This window comes from Mus caroli, unplaced genomic scaffold, assembly GCF_978045245.1.
Source record: "Mus caroli unplaced genomic scaffold, Mus_caroli_1 scaffold_13, whole genome shotgun sequence".
Lineage (NCBI taxonomy): Eukaryota > Metazoa > Chordata > Mammalia > Rodentia > Muridae > Mus > Mus caroli.
The window spans coordinates 92376658-92397154 of NW_028227268.1; the positions used below are offsets into that span (position 1 = coordinate 92376658).

Sequence of the window (20497 nt, forward strand, 5' to 3'; positions counted from 1 at the left end):
CTTCAGATAAAAGTCAGGTATTAAAAACAGTCCATTTTATTAGGTTTTTAAAACTAGTTACACAATTGAATTGACTATTAGGCACTATTCTGTACAGGGATTATGCCTGGGTATGGTGACACTTCAGTACTGTAACAAGCCCACTACTGTGTGTGTATATTGAGACACTCAGCATATAGATACTAAAATATATACTGTAGTATTCCTTTAAGGACGATTGTAAAGAGTGTGTTACAAGATGACATTTATCAACTTGTGAATTATTCCAACTAGAAGATACCTATAAAGATACTCTATAAAGTTGTGATAGGCAAACATGTTATCATTTAAAAATGCACACAAAAAAGGTACATAAAAATCCAGATATTCTAATAAATAAATTAAAAAAAACCCAAAACCTATGTTTCAGCTTTTGTAACAGGAGAAGATAAAGAATATAACTTAAAAACACACACCAAAAAAACAAGTCACACAATGGTCTGTGTTAAGGGTTACATCTGTACAAAATTTTGTCAGTTTTATCTCTACAGTTTATTATACAATCTTTTACATCTACATAACATACTAAACAAGTCAAATATCAAGACATTAATATTAATGATTCTGTAGGCAGGCATACAGGTAGAGGGGAGAGAGGGGGAGAGGGAAAGAGAGTGAAAAGGGGGGGGGAGAGGGAGACAGAAAGGGAGAAGAAGAGGGAGAGAGATCAAAAACTGCAATCTTCCACTCATTTGAAGTGTAATGTATTTCAAGGTGGGGTGTAAAACAATATTTGTAAGGACTATAGTGTAAAAAACAATCAGCCATGGTGTTTATTGATGTTCTTTTTTATTTTTAAAATCACACATTGTATACACATACAAATCAGTCTAAAATTTATTCACCAAACCCCCAGTTTTTCAGCAATTGGTTCTTACTCAGCACCAAAAACTCCAGTCTGTGGAGATACAGACATCTGCAGTGTGGTTGAGCATGTCAGGTTCTAGGTTAACTCTGAGACTTTGCCCCCTTTGATCCTTTTCTCTTCATGGCTCTCTAGACACAAGGCTGTCAAAACTTCAGATTCATGACCCATGGCCCTACTACTGCTAAACTCAACAGCCTTTGGGGAAGAACTCAAAATAATGTGAGATGAATGAAATGAGAGAACCTACATAATTGATGAGCATTCTCCATTCCAAGGACATTGTTGTTTTTAACAACTTTCGAGACTGTTTGGTCATAATACCATGATAGTACTAGGCTACTTCTAGTCTGAGACTTTGTGACTTTGTCATATGTCTCAAAAGAAAAAGTGATCAGTACTTTGGGAACACTTCAGAACAAGTTAGGAAATCAAATGGCAGCTGAGAACCTGTGAGTGCAGACTAAGGAGGCCAAACACAGAAGCCACCAAAATGATGAAAGCTCAACAGAAGCTGAGTTGTGAAACTTGCAGAGTCACCACGGATGATACCTGAGGATCTGGAGTTTTTGATGAAATGAGCCCAGAATGAGGACTAGTCATCTGCATTAAGAAAAATAAAATAAAAAATTATGTCAGATTAACAAAACACTCAGTTCTAAAATCCTACCACACAGATTTTGTTTATTCTCCTTACCTTTGTCTATACAAAGACTTTCTGGCCCTCTGTTTTTACAGAAATGTAATAGCACTTAGGAATTTAGATGAGTCGTACATGGTAGGGAATGCCTTTAACACTAGCACTTGAGAAAGGGGAGGGGTGGAGGCAGAAAGAGCTCTGAGGCCATCTGTTCAACATAGTGATTTCTAGGCTACCCAGGGCTACATAGAGATAAAAACTCTATCTGAAAATTAACAAAACAAAACCCAAATAAACAAATGAACAAAAGAATCCAGATGATGAGATAGAGAGATGGCTTAGCAGTTAAGATATCTGTTATACATAAGACATATGTATCTGTTCCCAGCAGCCACACGGAGGCTTACAACTATCTACAACTCAGTTCCCTCTTCTGGCCGCCAAAGGCATGGCATGCTCATGTGCATATACACACATACAAGTCGAAGATTCATACACATTTAAAAAAATCCAGATGAAGTGTTCTCATGATTGTAGAAACCAGAGTTCCTAGTACAACCCCAAATGTCCCACTAAGGAAGCAAATTGGCCTATGAATTCTTTTCTTTCACCTGACTATCCCAGGCTACTAATGCAAGTTACTTATTTTCTAACTGTCCCAATGCAGTCACATAAATTGCCTCCCTAACAATGGAAACAAAATCATGAAAAATTCTATAGTAGTTATTTCCACTGACCACAGACAAAGCTGTATTTACAATAAACCCAACAAAATCCTCTGAGGGTACAGGCACAGGCTATCATGTTTGTTTACCTCAGCACTGGAAATTGAATTAGGGTCTCATCTTTACTAAATTTGGGCTCTTCCTCTAAACTATCTACCCCCTACCTCAAAAGTCATGTTTAAAAGCATTCCAGTTTGTTTCTTCAAGATATAAGATACAATTTGCTAAACGCATGAAACTCAAGAAGAATGAAGACCAAAGTGTGGACACTGTGCACCTTCTTAGAATTGGGAACAAAACACCCAGGGAAGGAGTTACAGAGACAAAGTTCGTAACTGTGATGAAAGGATGGACCATTTAGAGACTGCTGTATCCAGGGATCCATCCCATAATCAGCTTCTAAACGCTGACACCATTGCATACACTAGCAAGATTTTGCTGAAAGGACCCAAATATAGCTGTCTCTTGTGAGACGATGCCGGGGCCTAGCAAACACAGGAGTGGATGTTCACAGTCAGCTATTGGATGTATCACAGGGCTCCCAATGGAGAAGCTAGAGAAAGTACCCAAGGAGCTAAAGGGATCTGCAACCCTATTGTTGGAACAACATGATGTACTAACCAGAACCCCGGAGCTCTTGTCTCTAGCTGCATATGTATCGAAAGATGACCTAGTCGGCCATCAATGGAAAGAGAGGCCCATTGGACTTGCAAACTTTATATGCCCCAATATAGGGGAATGCCAGGGCCAAAAGAGTGGGAATGGGTGGGTAGGGAAGTGGGGGGCGCTATGGGGGACTTTTGGGATAGCATTGGAAATGTAATTGAGGAAAATATGTAATAAAAATATTAAAAATTAAAAAAAAATAAAAATAATAAAAAAATATTAAAACAAAAAAAAAATAAAATCTTGTTCTTTCACTTTATTTTACTTGCAACCCACTGCTCTGTAATGTCCAGGAAGCCCATAATTGGGAGACAATTCACTCTCTATTCCCCAAAGGCCTTTTCAGCACAAGAGGTGCTCTAGAACTTACAGGATCCTGAAACCATTCTCTTTCCCTTCCAATGAGTCCTTGGATGCTCTTTTTATAAGTTTCTTGTAACTGTGGGTGACCATCAAATGCAGAACTTTTGCCAAAGTAGGGTAATGCAAATGTAATGGTCATATGCTTTTTGGTGCTACCATCATAGACATGGGCTTTTGTGAAATAAGTTTAGGTTAGGAAAGTGACCCAAGCATAATGTCTCCAGGAGAAAAGGCAGCAGAAAAACAAAGGCTGGGACAATAAAGGATTGAGGCTCTAAGTAAGGAAAAAACATGATCTGAAGAGAAAGACTCCAGGGGATGTGTGACTTGTTTACATATGGGAGATGGCACCTAAAAAAAAAAAAAATAAAAAAAATAAAAGCATTCCAGTGTGGTGATACACAGCTGTAATCCTAGTGTTCATGAGACTAAGGTAGGGGAATCATCTCAAATGCATGGCTAGCCTGGTCTACATAGCTATCCCTGCCTCCAAAAGTCAAAACAAAGAACTCTATTCACTTTATCTAAGCACTTACATCTAAAATGTTAGCAAACCTTAAAATCTTGTAGGTATTATTTCCTTGGCTACTGGTAGGATGACACACGCTGGGAAAGACCCATGTAACTCACCCCTCTATGCATAATAGCATGGTGACACAAGGAGGTCAGTGAGGACAAGCAGCTGGTCATCAGTGAACTGCTGCTTGTGTTCTTGCCAGTTGTCATGATGTGTCCTTCGGAAATTGGATAAGGTCTTCTTTACAGTCATCTGTAATTGACCCATATACATTTTAACCTCTAACAACCAGAGTTACATGTGGGTTATCTTCAGTTACACTAGTATCCACCTAGACCTCAGCTCTCACAGTGTTAGAAAACCAAGTCAATTTTCTGTCACTAAACCACGAATATTCTATAAAATTACTAGTTTAATTTCAGGACAAACAACTGCAATATATTGTCACATTGCTAGACCAGTTCAATATATATTTCCATACATCTACAAAGGTGACCTGTTTTGCTTAAGAGCTTGGGTGCTTACTACTAGATAATACAACCACCATTTCTACTTTAATATTAGCTTTCAGTGAGATGAGAGACTTTCCAGATACAAAATAATAATAGTAGCAAGAAACCTAACTTTCTAGCTAATGCTGTAAGTACTCTTTATGCTGGGTTTGAAAGAATAGAAGCTACAGAATTTTATTTTGTTGTACATGAGAGAAATGTCTCTGGTTTTAATAACTATAGAGTAAACTTGACCATATCAGAGGTGGTAGCTTTTTAAAAAACATTATGTATTTTTTTTTTTCAAATTTAGGTTTTTTGAGACAGGGTTTCTCTGTATTGCCCTAGCTGTCTTCGAACTCAAGAGACTCATCTGCTTTTGTCTCCTGAGTGCTGGGATTAAAAGTACACAGGAACGCCAGGTGTGCTGGCGCATGCCTTTAATCCCAGCACTCGGGAGGCAGAGGCAGGCGAATTTCTGAGTTCAAGGCCAAGCCTGGTCTACAAAGTGAGTTCCAGGACAGCCAGGGCTATATGGAGAAACCCTGTATCGAAAACAAAAACAACAACCAAAAAAAGTACACAGGAAAGTATTTATGAAGTGATACAAGTAAATTATCAGGGAATAATTACATGCTTTGGAATGTACATTACTTTGGTAAATTGTCATGTGCTGTTTGAGCTCACTAAGAAGCTGGAGTGGAACTGTCCACAAGCATTTAAAGGTTGTGTTCCCCTAAGGTCCTTTGTCTCGGAATGGTTTAACTTTAACTCTATGGCAGGAAGGAGAGAATGGCAAATCAGCTCAAGAGTAAACCCATGTCTGAGGACACCTGGAAGGAAAATGATCTCCAGCAGAGGCTGCTACTCTTTGTCCAATGATGTAAAAGTACCAGCAGTAGGAATACTGAAAAGTAGCCATGGGAAGTTCAGCTCAACCGTGAATTCTAGCTACTTGCCCAGTTAACATTATGCTGTTACAAGCACCTGATTTGACAGTGTTATCCCTATCTGCTATTTGTTCTTTTACTTGGAAGCCTCACCAGAGGGCATACTCTACTCTGCCGGAGATTCATTCTCCTTATTGGGAACTCCGGCTGGCTGCCTTAAAGGGGCTTCACCAGTGGATTTCTGCTAGATATGCTTAGCCTCCAATTTGATGGTATTTGTTGTCTGTCTATCTGATATGTGCCTATTACTTGCTATTTATCCTTTTACTTTGGCTTGTTGTGTACTTAAACTCACTCATACAAAACTGAAGATATGGCTATTAGAGCTCGTTCTCGGGACCATATAGAACATACCTCAATAGGCTGAGGATCATTCAAATGTGCACTGAGGTTCATAAGGAGCTGGGGCATCCAGGTAGGAACATCATAAGGGCTAGAAAGAACACATGCACCAAGTCCAAGCACACCAGCATGACGTTTGACCAACTCTGCAACAAAAATAACAATATATCATTTACAGTGAAATAAATTTTCATTCAGGCTAGATGTACTTTTAATGTGCATATTTCCCCATTTAATATAAATTTACAAGTGCATAATAATAGCATGATTTCTGTGGCTGAACTAGAAACTGTGCAAATTCTGAAGACATTCTGTAGCTGACTCTCGGTGACTGTGTAATTGTTTCTAGCCAGGAACAAGTCATTGTTAAAACCAATACAGATAAAATTTTCTTGATCAGCTCATTCATATTCTAAGTATAATTCCTGATCCTGAGACAATTTAACAGATTAGGTATTATTTTCTCTATGCGACTGTCCCCTTACAAAATGCATGACACACCATCATGCATGACAAATGCATTTCTTGAAACAGAACTGCAACACATGTCTACCTTATGTGGGTCTGTTCCTTCCTCAGTAGAGTAAGTCCAAGTGTTGTCAAATGCCCACATTCCCTGTTTCCTTTCTTGCTCTGCCCCTCATCCCTTCTAGTGGGGCTGGGAAGGATCAAACACAGGGTCTCACATGAGCTAAGCAACATCCTCACTATATTTGCTACACGTAAGCCTCAGTTTCCATCTCTATTTTGGTAGTAATTGGGATTGAGCTCAGGGCATGATGCATACGAGCCAAAACCCTACTATACTGAGCCACATTTCTAGCTCCTCTCAGAGTTTCTTAACTAAAGCATGATGTACATTCTTTTGTAAATATATTCTAGGTATGTCCATGAACAGAAGAAGTAAGAAAATGAGATTTTGGAGTACTAAAAATTATAAATAATGCCATTTGGTATAATAAAGACTTAAAATACTTTATTATCAAAGAAAACTAGAATGGTGTTGGACTTTGGTATTAATTGGTACTAATATTTAATATATAAATACTACTTGCTATTAAGTAATTATGATATAACTATGGCTTTAAAGTTCTAAATAACTTCATATTCTAGGCACTTTGTATTCAACAAATTTTATACTTAGTAAGTTTTCTACATCATTTTTCTATCTCTGGGGTTATAGTTAGATGTTCATCTGATGTCCCACTTAAATTTCTCTTTAAACATAACAAGTCACACCTTTCAGCAGCTGATTTATGCTCAATTCCTTTAGAAGCTCCTATAATAACTTTTCATTGTTTTATCAAGTGAATGGTAAATAAAGTCTACACTGGATTCAGACTTTAGACAATGGATCACACATGTACTGGTGGTCCTTAGTGATATCAGGCACTTTTCTGTACTGATAGTACATAGTTGTGTGCACAAAAAGAAATTTACTTGGTAACAGATTTCTTTGTAGTGATCTCCCTCAAAGAGCCACACACAACTGTTCAATATTCCCTTCTCTAGACAGAAGCAAGGGGCCCTCTAGTTCCCTAAAACCTTTTCTTGTGTGTGCATCTATTTATGTTGCATACATGTATAGAAGCAGAAGTCAATCTCAGATGTTGTTCCTCAGGAGCCTTTCATCACTTTTTGAATATATATTCAATTTTAATAGTTTCACTTCATGTTTATGTATATATGTATGTACACATGCATGTAAGTACCCCGAGAGGGCAGACAGGAGTGTTGAATTCTGTGGAGAATAGCTAGCTAGCTCTGGATGTGGATGTTAGAAACCACAGTATAGCACACTTAACCACCAAGACATCTCTACAGCCCTGTACTCGTTTTTTTGAGTCAAGGTCTTTCACTAGGATCTAGAGATCTGTCTATCTCTACTGCTCCAGTGCAGCAATTATGGGCCATCATACTTGGCTTTTAATATAGGTGCTGGGAGTCAAATTCATGGCCTAAGGTTTGTAGGGCAAGCACTTTACTAAATGGGCTATATTCCCAGCCCATCCCCAGTTTTCGTTAAAAAATTTAGTGTCTCTGTGTGTGTGTGTATGTGTGTATTCGAGCTTATGTGTGCATATTTGCACATGTACGCACTTGAGTCCATGGTATGCAATTGGAGGTCAGAGGAAACCTGTAGGGTAGGTCTTGCCGTTCATCACAGATCCAGAAATCAAACTCAAGTTCCAAACATAACAGCGGTGTCTTTACCAAATACTGCTGGCTGCATTTTTTCCTTTAGTGCATTAATACATAAATTGTAAATTCCGAAAACAGTTTAATCCTATTCTAGATATTTTAATCCAATTTTGGATCTGCTTTTGCACACTTATTTATTTGGGTGTGTGTGTGTGTATGTAAGAACTGCCTTATTAAAAAGTAACATTTGCAGTAGTAGACAGGTTTCTTTGTACATACAATTTTAGCCTTTAATTTCAGAGCCTGTCTTCTTCATTCAAACTCCTAACAAATAGGGACAACTATTCTTAGCATCTAGTAAAAGACCAGAGCACAAACAAGTACTTCAAATGTTTAAGCAAGCTGCTTATTTCTTCAAAGGAATGGAAATATTTAACATTACCTGCAGAAGGAATGGTATCTCCCACAGACCCAGGGTCTCGTTTTCTTTTCTTGGGTAGTTTTGTTTTGCAAAGTTGCTCAAAATGAATCTGCATAGCACTGTCCATGGTAAGGAAGTTACACTGTAACAGACCACTTAAGGTGGTAGCAGCCATTTCTCGAACCTGGAGGAATAATGACTTCTATTAGAACTGAGATCCTAAGTCTGAGGTGATCAAGGATCCCAGAGAGGTATGGAAAGCTGAGTGGGGACCTTCCCTAGAAATGTATGTAAAATTTACTTTTCCTTTCTTTTTCATGACAAATATATCACCAGATTCCCCAGGCATCTGTGGCCTCAAAGTAGATAAAGCTATATAAGGATTATAGAAGTATAACTACTATAGAGAAAATAAAATTCCTCCACAAATTAACACATAAACAAAATAATTTGAAAAAATGTTAAAAATATCAACAAACACACCAACATTTCACTCTGTATTCCTGGGGAGGTTTCTTGTACTGTCATTTGGTTGCCCTGTTTTTTATAAATATATTGTGGTCCTGGAACTGAATTAAGGGCTTCTTATAAGCTAATCAAATACTCTACCACCGTGCCTTCCTTTTATCTTTGAATTCTGAAATAAGGTCTCACTAAATTGCCCAAGCTAGCCTTGTAGTACTTGAGATTAAATCCAGGACCCTGCCTACCTATGTCAGGACAGCATTCTACCAACGAGTTTCATCCTTAAGCCCTTTTGTTCTTTAGTTACGAAGGATTTTCTTAAGTTGCCCCTCCTGGTTCAGTGTGAGCTTAGTGTGGCTCTGGCTGTCTAGGAACTTTCAATCCCCTTTCCTCAGCCTTCAGAGTAACTGGGATTACAGGTGGGCACCACCATAGCTAGACAAAATATTCTTACTTCACTGAACTTTTGATGAATTTCTGACTGATTTAGGATAACCTAATTTGAAAGATTCAGCAATTCTATGAATATCAACTTCTGTGCAAAGGGAAATGCTAACAATATACTATGATACAGAATTGGAATGTGGGTACTAGTCATACTGGCCAGCAGCAACACAAGCTTTGTTTTGTGGATAAAGAGAAGACATATTAAAAGCAAGCAAGCATGTCTTGTCATTAGCTTGCATTTCTCTGGTCATCATTTGTAGTTTGTATTGCCTTTATGTGACTACAACTAGTCTAAAAAGGCTTGATGATTTTTATATGTCACAGCATGGTTTTCTATTAAGTTTCTAATATTCTTGTAGAGAAATTCATCTATTTTGATGTCCTCTGAAGGTTTAAAAAGTCACCTCTTCTTTAAGTTTAAATTAATAGTCAAATCTGTATGTCAGCTTCTCTAACTTCCTTAACTACTACAAGGTGTGACCTAACTCTATATTATTACATTGTGTTCTAAGAAGCTGCCCACTCACACTCACTCTCACACACTCACACACACTCACACACACACACACACTCACACACACACACTCTCACACACACACTCACACACACACACACACTCACACACACACACACACACTCACACACACACACACACACACTCACACACACACACACATCCATTGCCTCTATAACCTGTACTGTTCTACTTACTGAACTTTATCTTAGGAAAAAGATGGCTGTAAGTACTGCAAGGAACATCAGGTCTAGAAACCAGTCTCTGGCAAGGTAAACAACATTCTGCTTTCTCCAGCTCTTTACCACACCCATCTCACCTTCCTTCTGTTCTCTGAGATAAGGTCTTACTATGTAGTCAAGACTGGCCTTTGATTCATGTTCCACCTGGCTAGCTTCCCAAGAGCTAGGATTCCATATATGTACCACTACACCCATTTCAATTACATTTTTTAAAGTTTCAAGGAGTTATTTCTCACTCCACTATTCTCACCCATCTCAAGGGATACAATGCATTTTTACTACAAATCTTGCCTGCCTACTCCCACCAGCCATACTTATCTACCCTCCTTTCTCAGTCTGCCAAATCCACCCTTGACCCCATATAGACCCATTGTACTGGGTGGTTTTGTGTGTCAACTTGATATAAGCTAGCATTATCACAGAGAAAGGAGCTTCAGGTGAGGAAATGTCTCCATGAGATCCAGCTGCAAGACATTTTCTCAATTGGTGAACAAGAAGGGAGGGGCCCCTTGTGGGTGGGACCATCCCTGGGCTGGTAGTCTCGAGTTCTGTAAGAAAACAAGCTGAGCAAGCCAGGGGAAGCAAGCCAGTAAGTAACATCCTTCCATGGCCTCTGCATCAGCGCCTGCTTCCTGACCTGCTTGAGTTCCAATCCCAACTTCCTTTGGTGATAAACAATGTAAAAGTGTAAACTGAATAAGCCCTTTCTTCCCCAACTTGCTTTTTAGTCATGATGTTTGAGCAGGAATAAAAACCCTGACTAAGGGCCGGGTGGTGGTGGTGCACGCCAGCACTTGGGAGGCAGAGTCAGGCAGATTTCTAAGTTTGAGGCCAGCCTGGTCTACAAAGTGAGTTCTAGGACAGCCAGGGCTATACAGAGAAACCCTGTCTCAAAAACAAACAAACAAACAAACAAACAAACCAAAACAAAACCTGACTAAGACACCCATCTTAGTAAAAACTAAGAACAATGAAAGCTCAGCAGACTGAGCTTTGGGAACGCAACACGGTATTCTGTGTGTGTGTGTGTGTGTGTGTAGACGTGCATTTATGTTCTAAAAGAGCATAGCAAAACTCTCTTCTGAGGCTTGAAACCAGGCCATTCATACTCATGTAACCATCTGCACAGTAACTCCAGAGTCCAAAGAGGCTAATCCAAGCAATACATTTAACTCTGTATTAGAGATTGCCCCAAACACTCATTTCTTGTCTCTAGATGAGATTTAAGATACAAAACTAATGCAAATATGAAATCCATACACAAGCTGGACCTAGTGGGATTTTTTTGTTTTGTTTTTTGTTTTTGTTTTTTTTTTTTTTGGTTTTTCAAGACAGGGTTTCTCTGTGTAGCCCTGGCTGTCCTGGAACTCACTTTGTAGACCAGGCTGGCCTTGAACTCAGAAATCCACCTGTCTCTGCCTCCCAAGTGCTGGTAAAGGTGTGTATCACCACCACCCAGCCCTAATGGGGTTTTTGCCTGTTTGTTTTTTCTCCTTTTTGTGTGTGTAAGGCAGGGTTTCATATAGCCCAAGATGGCCAACATGTTGCCACTACCTACTGCTGAGATTACAAGTACATGCTACCATCCTGTTTCTTCATTCTTAGCTCAACACATTTGAATCTAACTAAAATAGGACAGTTTAAATAAATGCCATGGTCTATTTATTACATGTTCTAAAACTTACTCTGTGTGTGTGTGTGTGTGTGTGTGTGTGTGTGTGTGTGTGTGTGGCTAGTGGATAAGGTCAGGTCTCTGGCTCCCTCACTCCTTTGTGAGTCTCTTACTGAACCTGGGAGTAGGCTGGTGACCATCAAATCCAAGTGAACTTCCTGACTCTACCCTATTATGTGGGTGCTAGGGATCTGAACTCAGGCCGTCATGCTTGCTCAGTAAATGGACTTGTTCCACTGAGTTACAGCCCTAAGTGGTTATGTTTATTTATGAGCTATGGGGGAGAATATCACCATGTTCTAATAAATGTTCTTGAATATAGTAAGTTTAGTTAAAAACAAAATATTTCTGTATGTGAGTATTGCAGTCAGTTCTTTCCTAGATGTGGGTTTCAGAATTAAGCTCAGGGTGTCAGGCTTGTCAGTAAGTTCCTTTATTTGCTAAGCCACCTCCCAGACCATGACAATTTTCTTTGAGATAGGGTCTCAATATGTAGCCTTGAACTTACAGAAATTTGATTGTTTGCAAAGCAAAGTGGTGGGATTAAAGGCATACACTACCAGGCCCAGCTCTATGATAGCAAATTTTTATCACACAGTATTGTTATAGATTGGATGTTACATCTAAAGTCTATGTGTTAGAGGCTTATTCTTCAGCTTGGTGCTGCTACCTGGAAGGGGTAGAGCTGAAGAGGCTGAACACATGCTCTCAGGGGACAGTGGAGAAAGTCTCTTTTCTACTTTTTTGGACAGAAGATGAGTGGCTTTGCTCCACCACATCCTATCATGTTATACTGCTTTACCATACGCCTGCAAGCAACCAGGTCAATCTGTTAGGACTGAACCCTCTAAAATTAAATTTGAAATACATAAACCTTTGTCTTGCTGCAGTACTATCTTCAGATATTGTTATAGTCAAAGAAAGCTGATTAATACTCTGAAACTGGGGCTTGGAAATGTTATTTCTGAATTTCCACTTTTCCATGTTTATTCCTTTCGTTTCTAAGAAGTACAAGAAATGTAAGTATTTTCACTGAATGTGTTTTTAGCAGTCTCTCAGTACCCTTAGGTCTGGATAATATTTGTTTTCTGAACACAAGAAAAGCTGGCCAGGCTTATTAGGGAAGAGGAGAAACCGCCATCCCACTTTCCTATAGAGAAATCTGTTTTCAGTACTTAGAAACAGATTCATAAACACAGAAAGTTCTCTACTACAAATGAGTTTTAAAGTCTGTAAAGTAAGTAATATTTTTATAAAAGTTTGTATATTTCCTTTTCCCAAGGTCATTTATAGTCTAAGGCTGTACCATACTAAATGTGCCTAATCTCACCTGCCAAGGTCAAGTGTATCTTTTTATTTATTTATTGCAGCTTGCTTTTCTTATATTGGGCGAATTGAGTTAAAAGATTATCTTTTGGTACAAAAGATAGCTAAAACCTCTAGTAGAGGTAAGGGTAGTGGTCACATTTTAAGTTTACTGGATAATACTGCATTATGCTCTTTAGTATGCCTTCAGGTACATTTCAACTAGTCCCTTAAGAATCTTCACTCTTACATTCTGCTGTCTTAAGTGTGGGAAAGTACTCTATAGGCTACCAAAGGAGAAACACCAACCCAATCAAAAAACCTTTGGTACAATCTGTCCTACCTGCAGGATATGGCAGGGCAATGGTAGCACAAAACATGTGGGTGTAAAAAAACCAATTTCTGCTTTGACTTAAGGCCCACTCTATGAGATGGAAGCCATACTCAACACTGTTTGGGTGACTAAGAACCAGACTAGCTAACTCAGAGACCTAGGGTAAAACCAAACACTCTTGGTTAAAACAAACAAACAGCAAAATGACTCCTAATGATATTCTGCTATAATCATAGATACTCATTACGAAGTTACACTCATTACTAAGCAATGCACTGGCATCCTAAGTTTTCACCAGAGAAGCTTCCTCCAACAGCAGATACATCCAAAGATGTAGAGACCCACAGCCAGCCAGTACTGAGAGAGAGAGAGAGAGAGAGAGAGAGAGAGAGAGAGAGAGAGAGAAAGAGAGAGAGAGAGAGAGAGAGGAGGGGAAGGGAAGGGAGGGAGGAAAGGAGATGGGGGAAAAAGGTGGGAGAGAAGAGACAGGCCTTATAGCACACAGCTCTAAATGGGATGTCTTCATCAAATCCCTCCCTTCAGAACTCAGAAAATTCCACTGAAGAGGAGGTGGGAAGAGTGTAAGAGTCAGAAGAGATGAAGGACCTTTAGAGAAAAGACCTCCAAATCAACTAAGCAAGGCTCCTAAGAACTCACAGAGACTGAAGCAGCAAGCACCAAGTATACAAGAGTCACCACCAGGTCCTATGCATTAATATTACAGCTATTAGCTCAGTATTTTTATGTAACTCTTGAGTGTGTGAACAGCTGGGTCTGATTCTTGTGCCTGCTCTTGGGACTCTTTTTCTTCTGTTGGTTTTCCTTGTCCAGACTTGATGTGATGGCTTTTGTTTTGTCTTATTATGTTTGGTTGTTATCTCTTAGCAGCCTGTTCTTTCCTAATGGGACAGAATGGGAGTGGATCCAGAGGGGAAAAGAAGTGAGGAGGAAATGGGAAGAGTAGAGGGAAGGGAAACCATAATGAGTATGAGAAAATAATCTATTTTCAATTAAAAGGGAAAAAGGAAGAAAAAGAATACTTACAACTTCCCATTTTATAGGCAACCCTCCCCCCCTGAGGTTTATAAGTGATGTGCTAAGCAGCTGTGAGAAGACACATCAAGAACACATCCAATAGTTTTTATCTACATTACAGCAAATTATGACTATTCACACAGATAAGTATACTAAAATAAAATTAAAGACTATTTAAATAAAACACATCTCATGAACTGTACTCTGTAGTCAAGGCTGGGCTTGAACTTATGGAAATGCTCCTGCGTCAACCTCATAATCATACATTTTTAAAGGTAACTGAATTTCCATTTGTTCTAACTTAAATTTTACCTCTAACTGTTCATCCTCCAAAAGGCATATAATCAGCCATCTGATGTCTTTAACTGCATCTTCATTGTTTAGGAAAATAAAGAGGTTATAAAATACCATGGTCTGGAGGTAGGTCAGCACTGTATATCTTGCATGCCAAGAACTGCTTCTTGCTGTCTGTGAATGAGAAATGAGTATATATGATAGAACTGACAAGTAAATGAGATGACAATGACATTACATACAAGCAATACGATATTTGAACTTGACTCTACTTTCACAGGTATAGCTGAAATAAGCTTTATCTTCTACTTCCTTCTAAGCAACAAGAAGCCTCGTCAAGTTCATCAGAATGCCTCAGTGTTCTGTAGTGGGAAGGAAAAATACTGGTAAAATCCAAAATATTCTCTTGGGAGAGACAACTGAATCCTCGAAGTATCATACATTATTTTACTTCCCATAATAGTAGGGAGGGCATGAACAACAAAAAAGAATATGAACTATTAATGTCAAGTATGGATTCCATCCCATGGAGCAGGACTTAAATAAACAATGGTTGGTTCCTCCCATCGCATCTGTGTCACTACTGCCTCAGTGTATCTCGCAGGCAGGTCCCTGGGATAGGTCTCAGGGTTTGTAGTGGGTGGTATGGATGATGACTTCCTCCTCTGGGAGAATGCAGAGTACCTTCCAAGTACAATCAACATTGGTCAGTAGGGTTAAAAAACGGTCAGATTCTAGTTTCTAGTTAAAAAACGGACCTATTTCTCCATGTTTGCTGGCAGAAGTGGGGTCTTCAGCAAGAGTACTTTCACACCAGATTGTGGAGATGGGCCAATAGTTTTGGCAATAGCTTATCATGACTTAGGGGGAGGTGTCTATAAATCCTTTTGGCCAACAACTTAGTAAGTTCTAACTCATTCCTGGCACTGAAGGTTTTAACTGATTGCACATCTAGCTGGGGGATTGTCTCCTTCATCATATATGGTGACTCCATTTAAATACTTACATATGTGCAAATATTTTAGAAAGCTTCTACAATGATAGGTTTTCATATGGCTTTTCAAAAGGACTTTAGTTGTCTCTTCCCACAGTCCCTTTTTTACCTGACCCCCACACCCCCTCCCAATTTAATCCTCCTAGTCTGGCTTCCCTTTTATCTCTTTATAGTACCACATCCTATTTGCTTTTCCTTGCCTAGTCCCTTACCTAACCTGAAGAATAGACAAGACAGGCATAGGCCCTAAGGGAAAACCTACTATTACTCTGTTAAAGGAACAAGAATAAAATGAATCCTAATGTTAAAGCTATATCCATGGATCAGTGCATTGCTCAGTTCTCATCAGAGAAGCTTCTCCTTGCAGTGGATCACAGACCCACCACTGGACAATGTGCAGAAAGTGAGCGATTTTGGAGCACCTAGTCCTAAATGAGACTTTTTTTTTTTTTTAAATCAAGCTCCTATCCCCAGTACTCAGGGATTTGTACAGAAGAGGTGGGAAGATTTTAAGAGAGATAGTAAATGGTTCCAAGGAAATGGAATCTTCCAGACCCAATAGGACTGATGCATGTATGAATTCAGAAAGAATGTTGTGACAGCATGCACAGGTCGTGCAGGTGTTCAAACCAGACAAAGTCCCAACATGGAAAAGGGGAGGTGGGCACATAGACTCACCCCTAACCAAGATGCTATCAATAGTTGATGCCTACCGGGAAAAAGAAAATCAGTTTTCCCTAATAGAGTGTCAGGAGTAATTGACCAACACAAAATGGAACCCTTCTTTTTTTTTGGGGGGGGGGATAGGCTTTTGTTTCAATTTTAGTTTGGTATATCTTGTGCTTGTTATAATTTTTGGTTTTTGTTTTGTGGGAGGGAGGGATGTGAAATTAGGTAGAGAAGATAAGGGACGAGTTGGGGGAGAGGAATGAAAACAACAACAACAACAACAACAAAAGTATATAAAATTTACAATAAATGGTTAGCTCAGAGCCTGGACACACACATACATAGGCAAAAAAAAAAAAAAAAAAAAAAAAAGAGGTCATAAATTTAAAAGAGAGTAAGGAGGGTTGTTATATGGTCAATTTACTGGGATAAAAGGGAAGAGAAAAACAGTGTAATTATAATTTCAAAAATGAAAAAAAAATTTAAAATTCTAGTTAGCCTTAGTATTTATTTAACACAGGGTAGAATAAAAAAAAAATTAAGGGAAGAGACAACACTCTTTTAAATACAATGGCAGTCTAGGCAGTGATCTGTAAGACAACTGGAACTATATTTATTGCTTTACTGCCTGTCATTGAATATGTAAGGTACTTCAAAAATATTTGAAGAGTGGGAAAGAGAAAGGAAAGGAGGGAGAAAAAGAGAAGACAGCAAATGAACAGGAAGGACATAAGGACAGGAAGTAGAAAAGTGAACGATTAAAGGGACTCCTTGAGATCAAGTGAAAGAAGTTCCAACTTCTTGAGGAAACTGATCGGTGGAAAGATTAAAGAGTCTCCAGAAGTCATACAAGTAAGTAAAATACAAGTTAATAATGCTTTGAATTCAGGTCTGTCTGCCTCCAACCCAAGATCTGCAAAATCAGCTGAAGAGCAATTATGTACAAAAGGAGATGCCAATACAGTATGTACAGATACACAATTATTGCCCATCTACTGATAGCCCTTACAGAACGAATTCTCAGCCCCCCTCCCAACCAGGAAGAAGTATTCTTCTTCATCTAATTCCTAAAGGAATACTGGTAGGTCTCATAGATTCTCTAGTCACTATAACTGCTTGTTTGTCTCTCACTTGGGAACAAGGTAGAAATAAGAAGCTGTGGTCAATCATTGTTTTCCAACAAATTCTATGCAACAATTGAATAAAAATAGAATGACTAAACACCATGCCCCTAAAATATCATTTTCTATTGTTGGGAAATATTTTTCAGTGAAAACTGAAAGAACAGCCCTACTTTTTCTGTAGTGTGCATGACTGGCTCTGCTGTGTGACCGTATTGCAATGCAGTCCCAGTACCTGAACCACTGTAAGTATCTGTCACAGACAAGGAAGGAAAATGGCAAAAAGAGAACGTCAGCTCCTTTCTTCATCAACACCTGGTATTAATACATTTTAACACTTATTTCTCTTGAACTTGCTCAAATTCAAAGAAGTTTGTTGCAGGATATTATCATACTCTGAACCCTGAGATTGCGCTGTTTCCTGGAAAAACCTGTTCCTAGTTGCATACACCTTTAATACATCTGGCCGGAATACAGAAACACACCTTTAATTTCAAACAATGAAGAAAAAGTTAGTATGTAGAAGGAAGCTTCTTTTTTTGGGGGGTAAGTGATGTTTAACTGAGTGGCAGACAAAGTGACAAAACAGAGAAAGATTTGACAGAATAGAATATGTCCAACTCTGGAGAGAAGAGAGGAAAGAGAAGTGACAAAAGAGATAGGAGCTCAAAGAGGTAGCTTTACTGGAACAGTTTGTGCAGAGAGAGGTTGAAGAGAGAGAACAAACTAGACACAGATGAAGACAGATTGAGAAAGAAAATGAGAAGGAGCCAGAAGATTAGAACAGACTGCCCAACTTAGTATGAGGCCAAGCACAGAAATTCAGGAGAATCGGAGAGAAGCCAGATTGAATCAGTCAGGTTGGAGAAGAGTTTTAAGTCAAAACAGCTGAGTTGAACCAGCCAGCCAGTGACCAGAAAGAATTAGGAAGGCATGAACTTATTGAGCATTAAGTCTCAGAGGCTGAAAACATTCTAGGCTTAGATTTCACAGAGGCTAGAAGCTTCTACGACTAGACCTAAGTTAGCAGACAGAGGCAGTAAGCATCTGAAATGACAATTGTATCAGGTGAATACAAGTTACTTTTATAGAATTTGGCAGCTGAACCAGGTATAAATAAAGGGCTGGTTTTTGTTTTTTGTTTTGGTTGTTGTTGTTTTTCAATCAACATATCTATTAAAAAAAACTTGAACAAAATTCAGAGGCCTGGTACAATATCACACGTTTGATACCACATGTTTGATCCTAGCACTTGGGAGGCAGAAGCAGGTGGATGTTTGTGAGTTACAGGCCAGCCTGCTCTATCTGGTGAATTCTGGGCCAGTTAGGGCTACATACTGACTCTATCTCAAAAGAAAAAAAAAAACAGGCACAAAAATCAGGTGTTGTATATCTACAGTTCGTTGTGAAATACTGAGAGTGTCAAAGCAAGGCTAGACAGAAGATGTAAACACTGTAGCCATGTATTTACCTGGCTTAGCACCTGAAGTATCAAAGGCACTTGTTGAGGGTAGAGCAACCCCTGAGACATTAGTGACAAACAGAGCTTTGCATCTCTTTTCAGTTCATCATAACTATTGTCATTTTCCACTGGAGCGATCTATAAAACAAAACAAAACTAAATGGTTACCACATACTACATCCTACATGACAGAAATCCCAGCACCTAGGAGGCCAGCCTGGGTTACAGTTAATCTGAGACCAATCACGACTAAAGAGACGTAAAACAAAATCACATTTTTACTTGTAACAACTTATATGGGAAATTGCAAATATATACATAAAAATACAATGAACACCGTATAATTCAATCACTTCTTAAACAATGATATACTCATGGATAATCTTGTTTTATTTTTGCTTCCTGCTGTCCCTATCAACTAAAATATATAATCTAGAATGATATCACCATACATGAAACATTGTTACACTCACAATAAAAAATACTTGACAGTAGCTAGTTCTAAACCCTAGTACTCAGGTCTCTGTGAGTCTGAAGCCTGGTCTACTTAGTGAGTTCCAGGCCAACCATCGATATATGATGAAACTCTGCCTCAAAAAAAAAAAAAAAAAAACCCACAAAAACTCTATAGTGCATAAGCTTCCCCCTCAGCAGCATTGGCACATTGTCATAGCAGATATTCTGGGCTTACCCAATATCCTAACAATCATATGATGCTGTGTTTCTAAATCTCTGAAAATTCCTTGCTGTCCGATTTTTAACATTTGGAGAAAGAAACTTAGGTCTCCTTTAGTAATTTCCTGACTCGTGGTCTCTCCTGATTCTATCTACTTGATAGTGTAGTTTGGTTGCAGGAAGTCCCGTACTCTGGCCAGTGAATCTAGGTTTCATTTTACTAACATGTAATATTGAACACAACATAAGAATTGTTATGTGTTTTTTGTCCACTGTATTTTTTCTTATGCAACAGTCCGCCATAAAGGAGAAATCTACAGAGTGGTACTACTATAGCTCATGATCTTCACTGCTATCCAGAACATTTTATATATGAAAGTTTTTTGCTTGTTTAGAATATTGAGTTCCTATACTTCAATGGTGAACAATTATTTTCTTAAATAATTAAAGGGTACTTTTATTATTATAAACCCATTAATTTGATGACTTTGTATTAATGTAGCACTCTTTAAAGTGATATTCGTTAATTAAACTCAAATTGGTGCCTGGATTTCAGATATGATAAGCCACAATGAGCTCATTTATCTTAGATGTTTCTTTTTTCTCCAAGAAGCCCTGGTTTTCATAGGAACTGTTACTGAGAAACTGAAGTCAGGGTACAATGAATACTGTTACCACTCTGTGAGGACTTCTTCCTAAGTCTTTTAGGTTGAGAAAGCTGGGAAATAAACACATTCTTTAAAGATAGAAAAAGCTTATACTGATATTTTCTGTTTAGATTTATAATTGTTTGATTGACAAGAGTAGGTGTGCATGTATTTATGCAGGCTGTGGAGGTCAGAGGACAAATTTTTTACAGGAGTTAATTCTCTCCTCCACCATTTGAGTTTTGAACTCAGGTCATTAGGCTGGGTGCTGAGCCATCTCATCAGCCCCATCTTTAAATCTCTAATGGCAAAATTTAAAAGAGGGGCTGAATATATGGCTCAGTGGTTACGAGCACTTGCTGCTCTTGCAGAATAGCCAGGTTTGATTCCTAGCATCCACAATGCAGTTATTTGTAACTCCAGTTCCAGGGCATTCAACAATCCTACTTACTTTGTGGGC

At 38.7% G+C, this 20497-nt stretch overlaps 1 protein-coding gene across 2 annotated transcripts in view; it reads right to left on the reverse strand.

Annotated features, from left to right (window-relative positions):
* Nucleotides 1-806: 806 nt before the first annotated feature.
* Nucleotides 807-20497, reverse strand: part of Psme4 (proteasome activator subunit 4) — a 105035-nt gene continuing 85344 nt past the window's right edge. For both annotated transcript variants that reach the window (XM_021178408.3, XM_029483959.2), the window contains 6 exons: nt 18725-18853; nt 14488-14643; nt 8183-8345; nt 5611-5744; nt 3929-4067; nt 807-1507 (listed from right to left, as the gene is read on the reverse strand). In XM_021178408.3, the coding sequence (XP_021034067.1) occupies nt 3933-4067; nt 5611-5744; nt 8183-8345; nt 14488-14643; nt 18725-18853 (717 nt within the window). In that variant the 3' untranslated portion in view covers nt 807-1507; nt 3929-3932. The remainder of the gene's footprint in view (nt 1508-3928; nt 4068-5610; nt 5745-8182; nt 8346-14487; nt 14644-18724; nt 18854-20497) is intronic.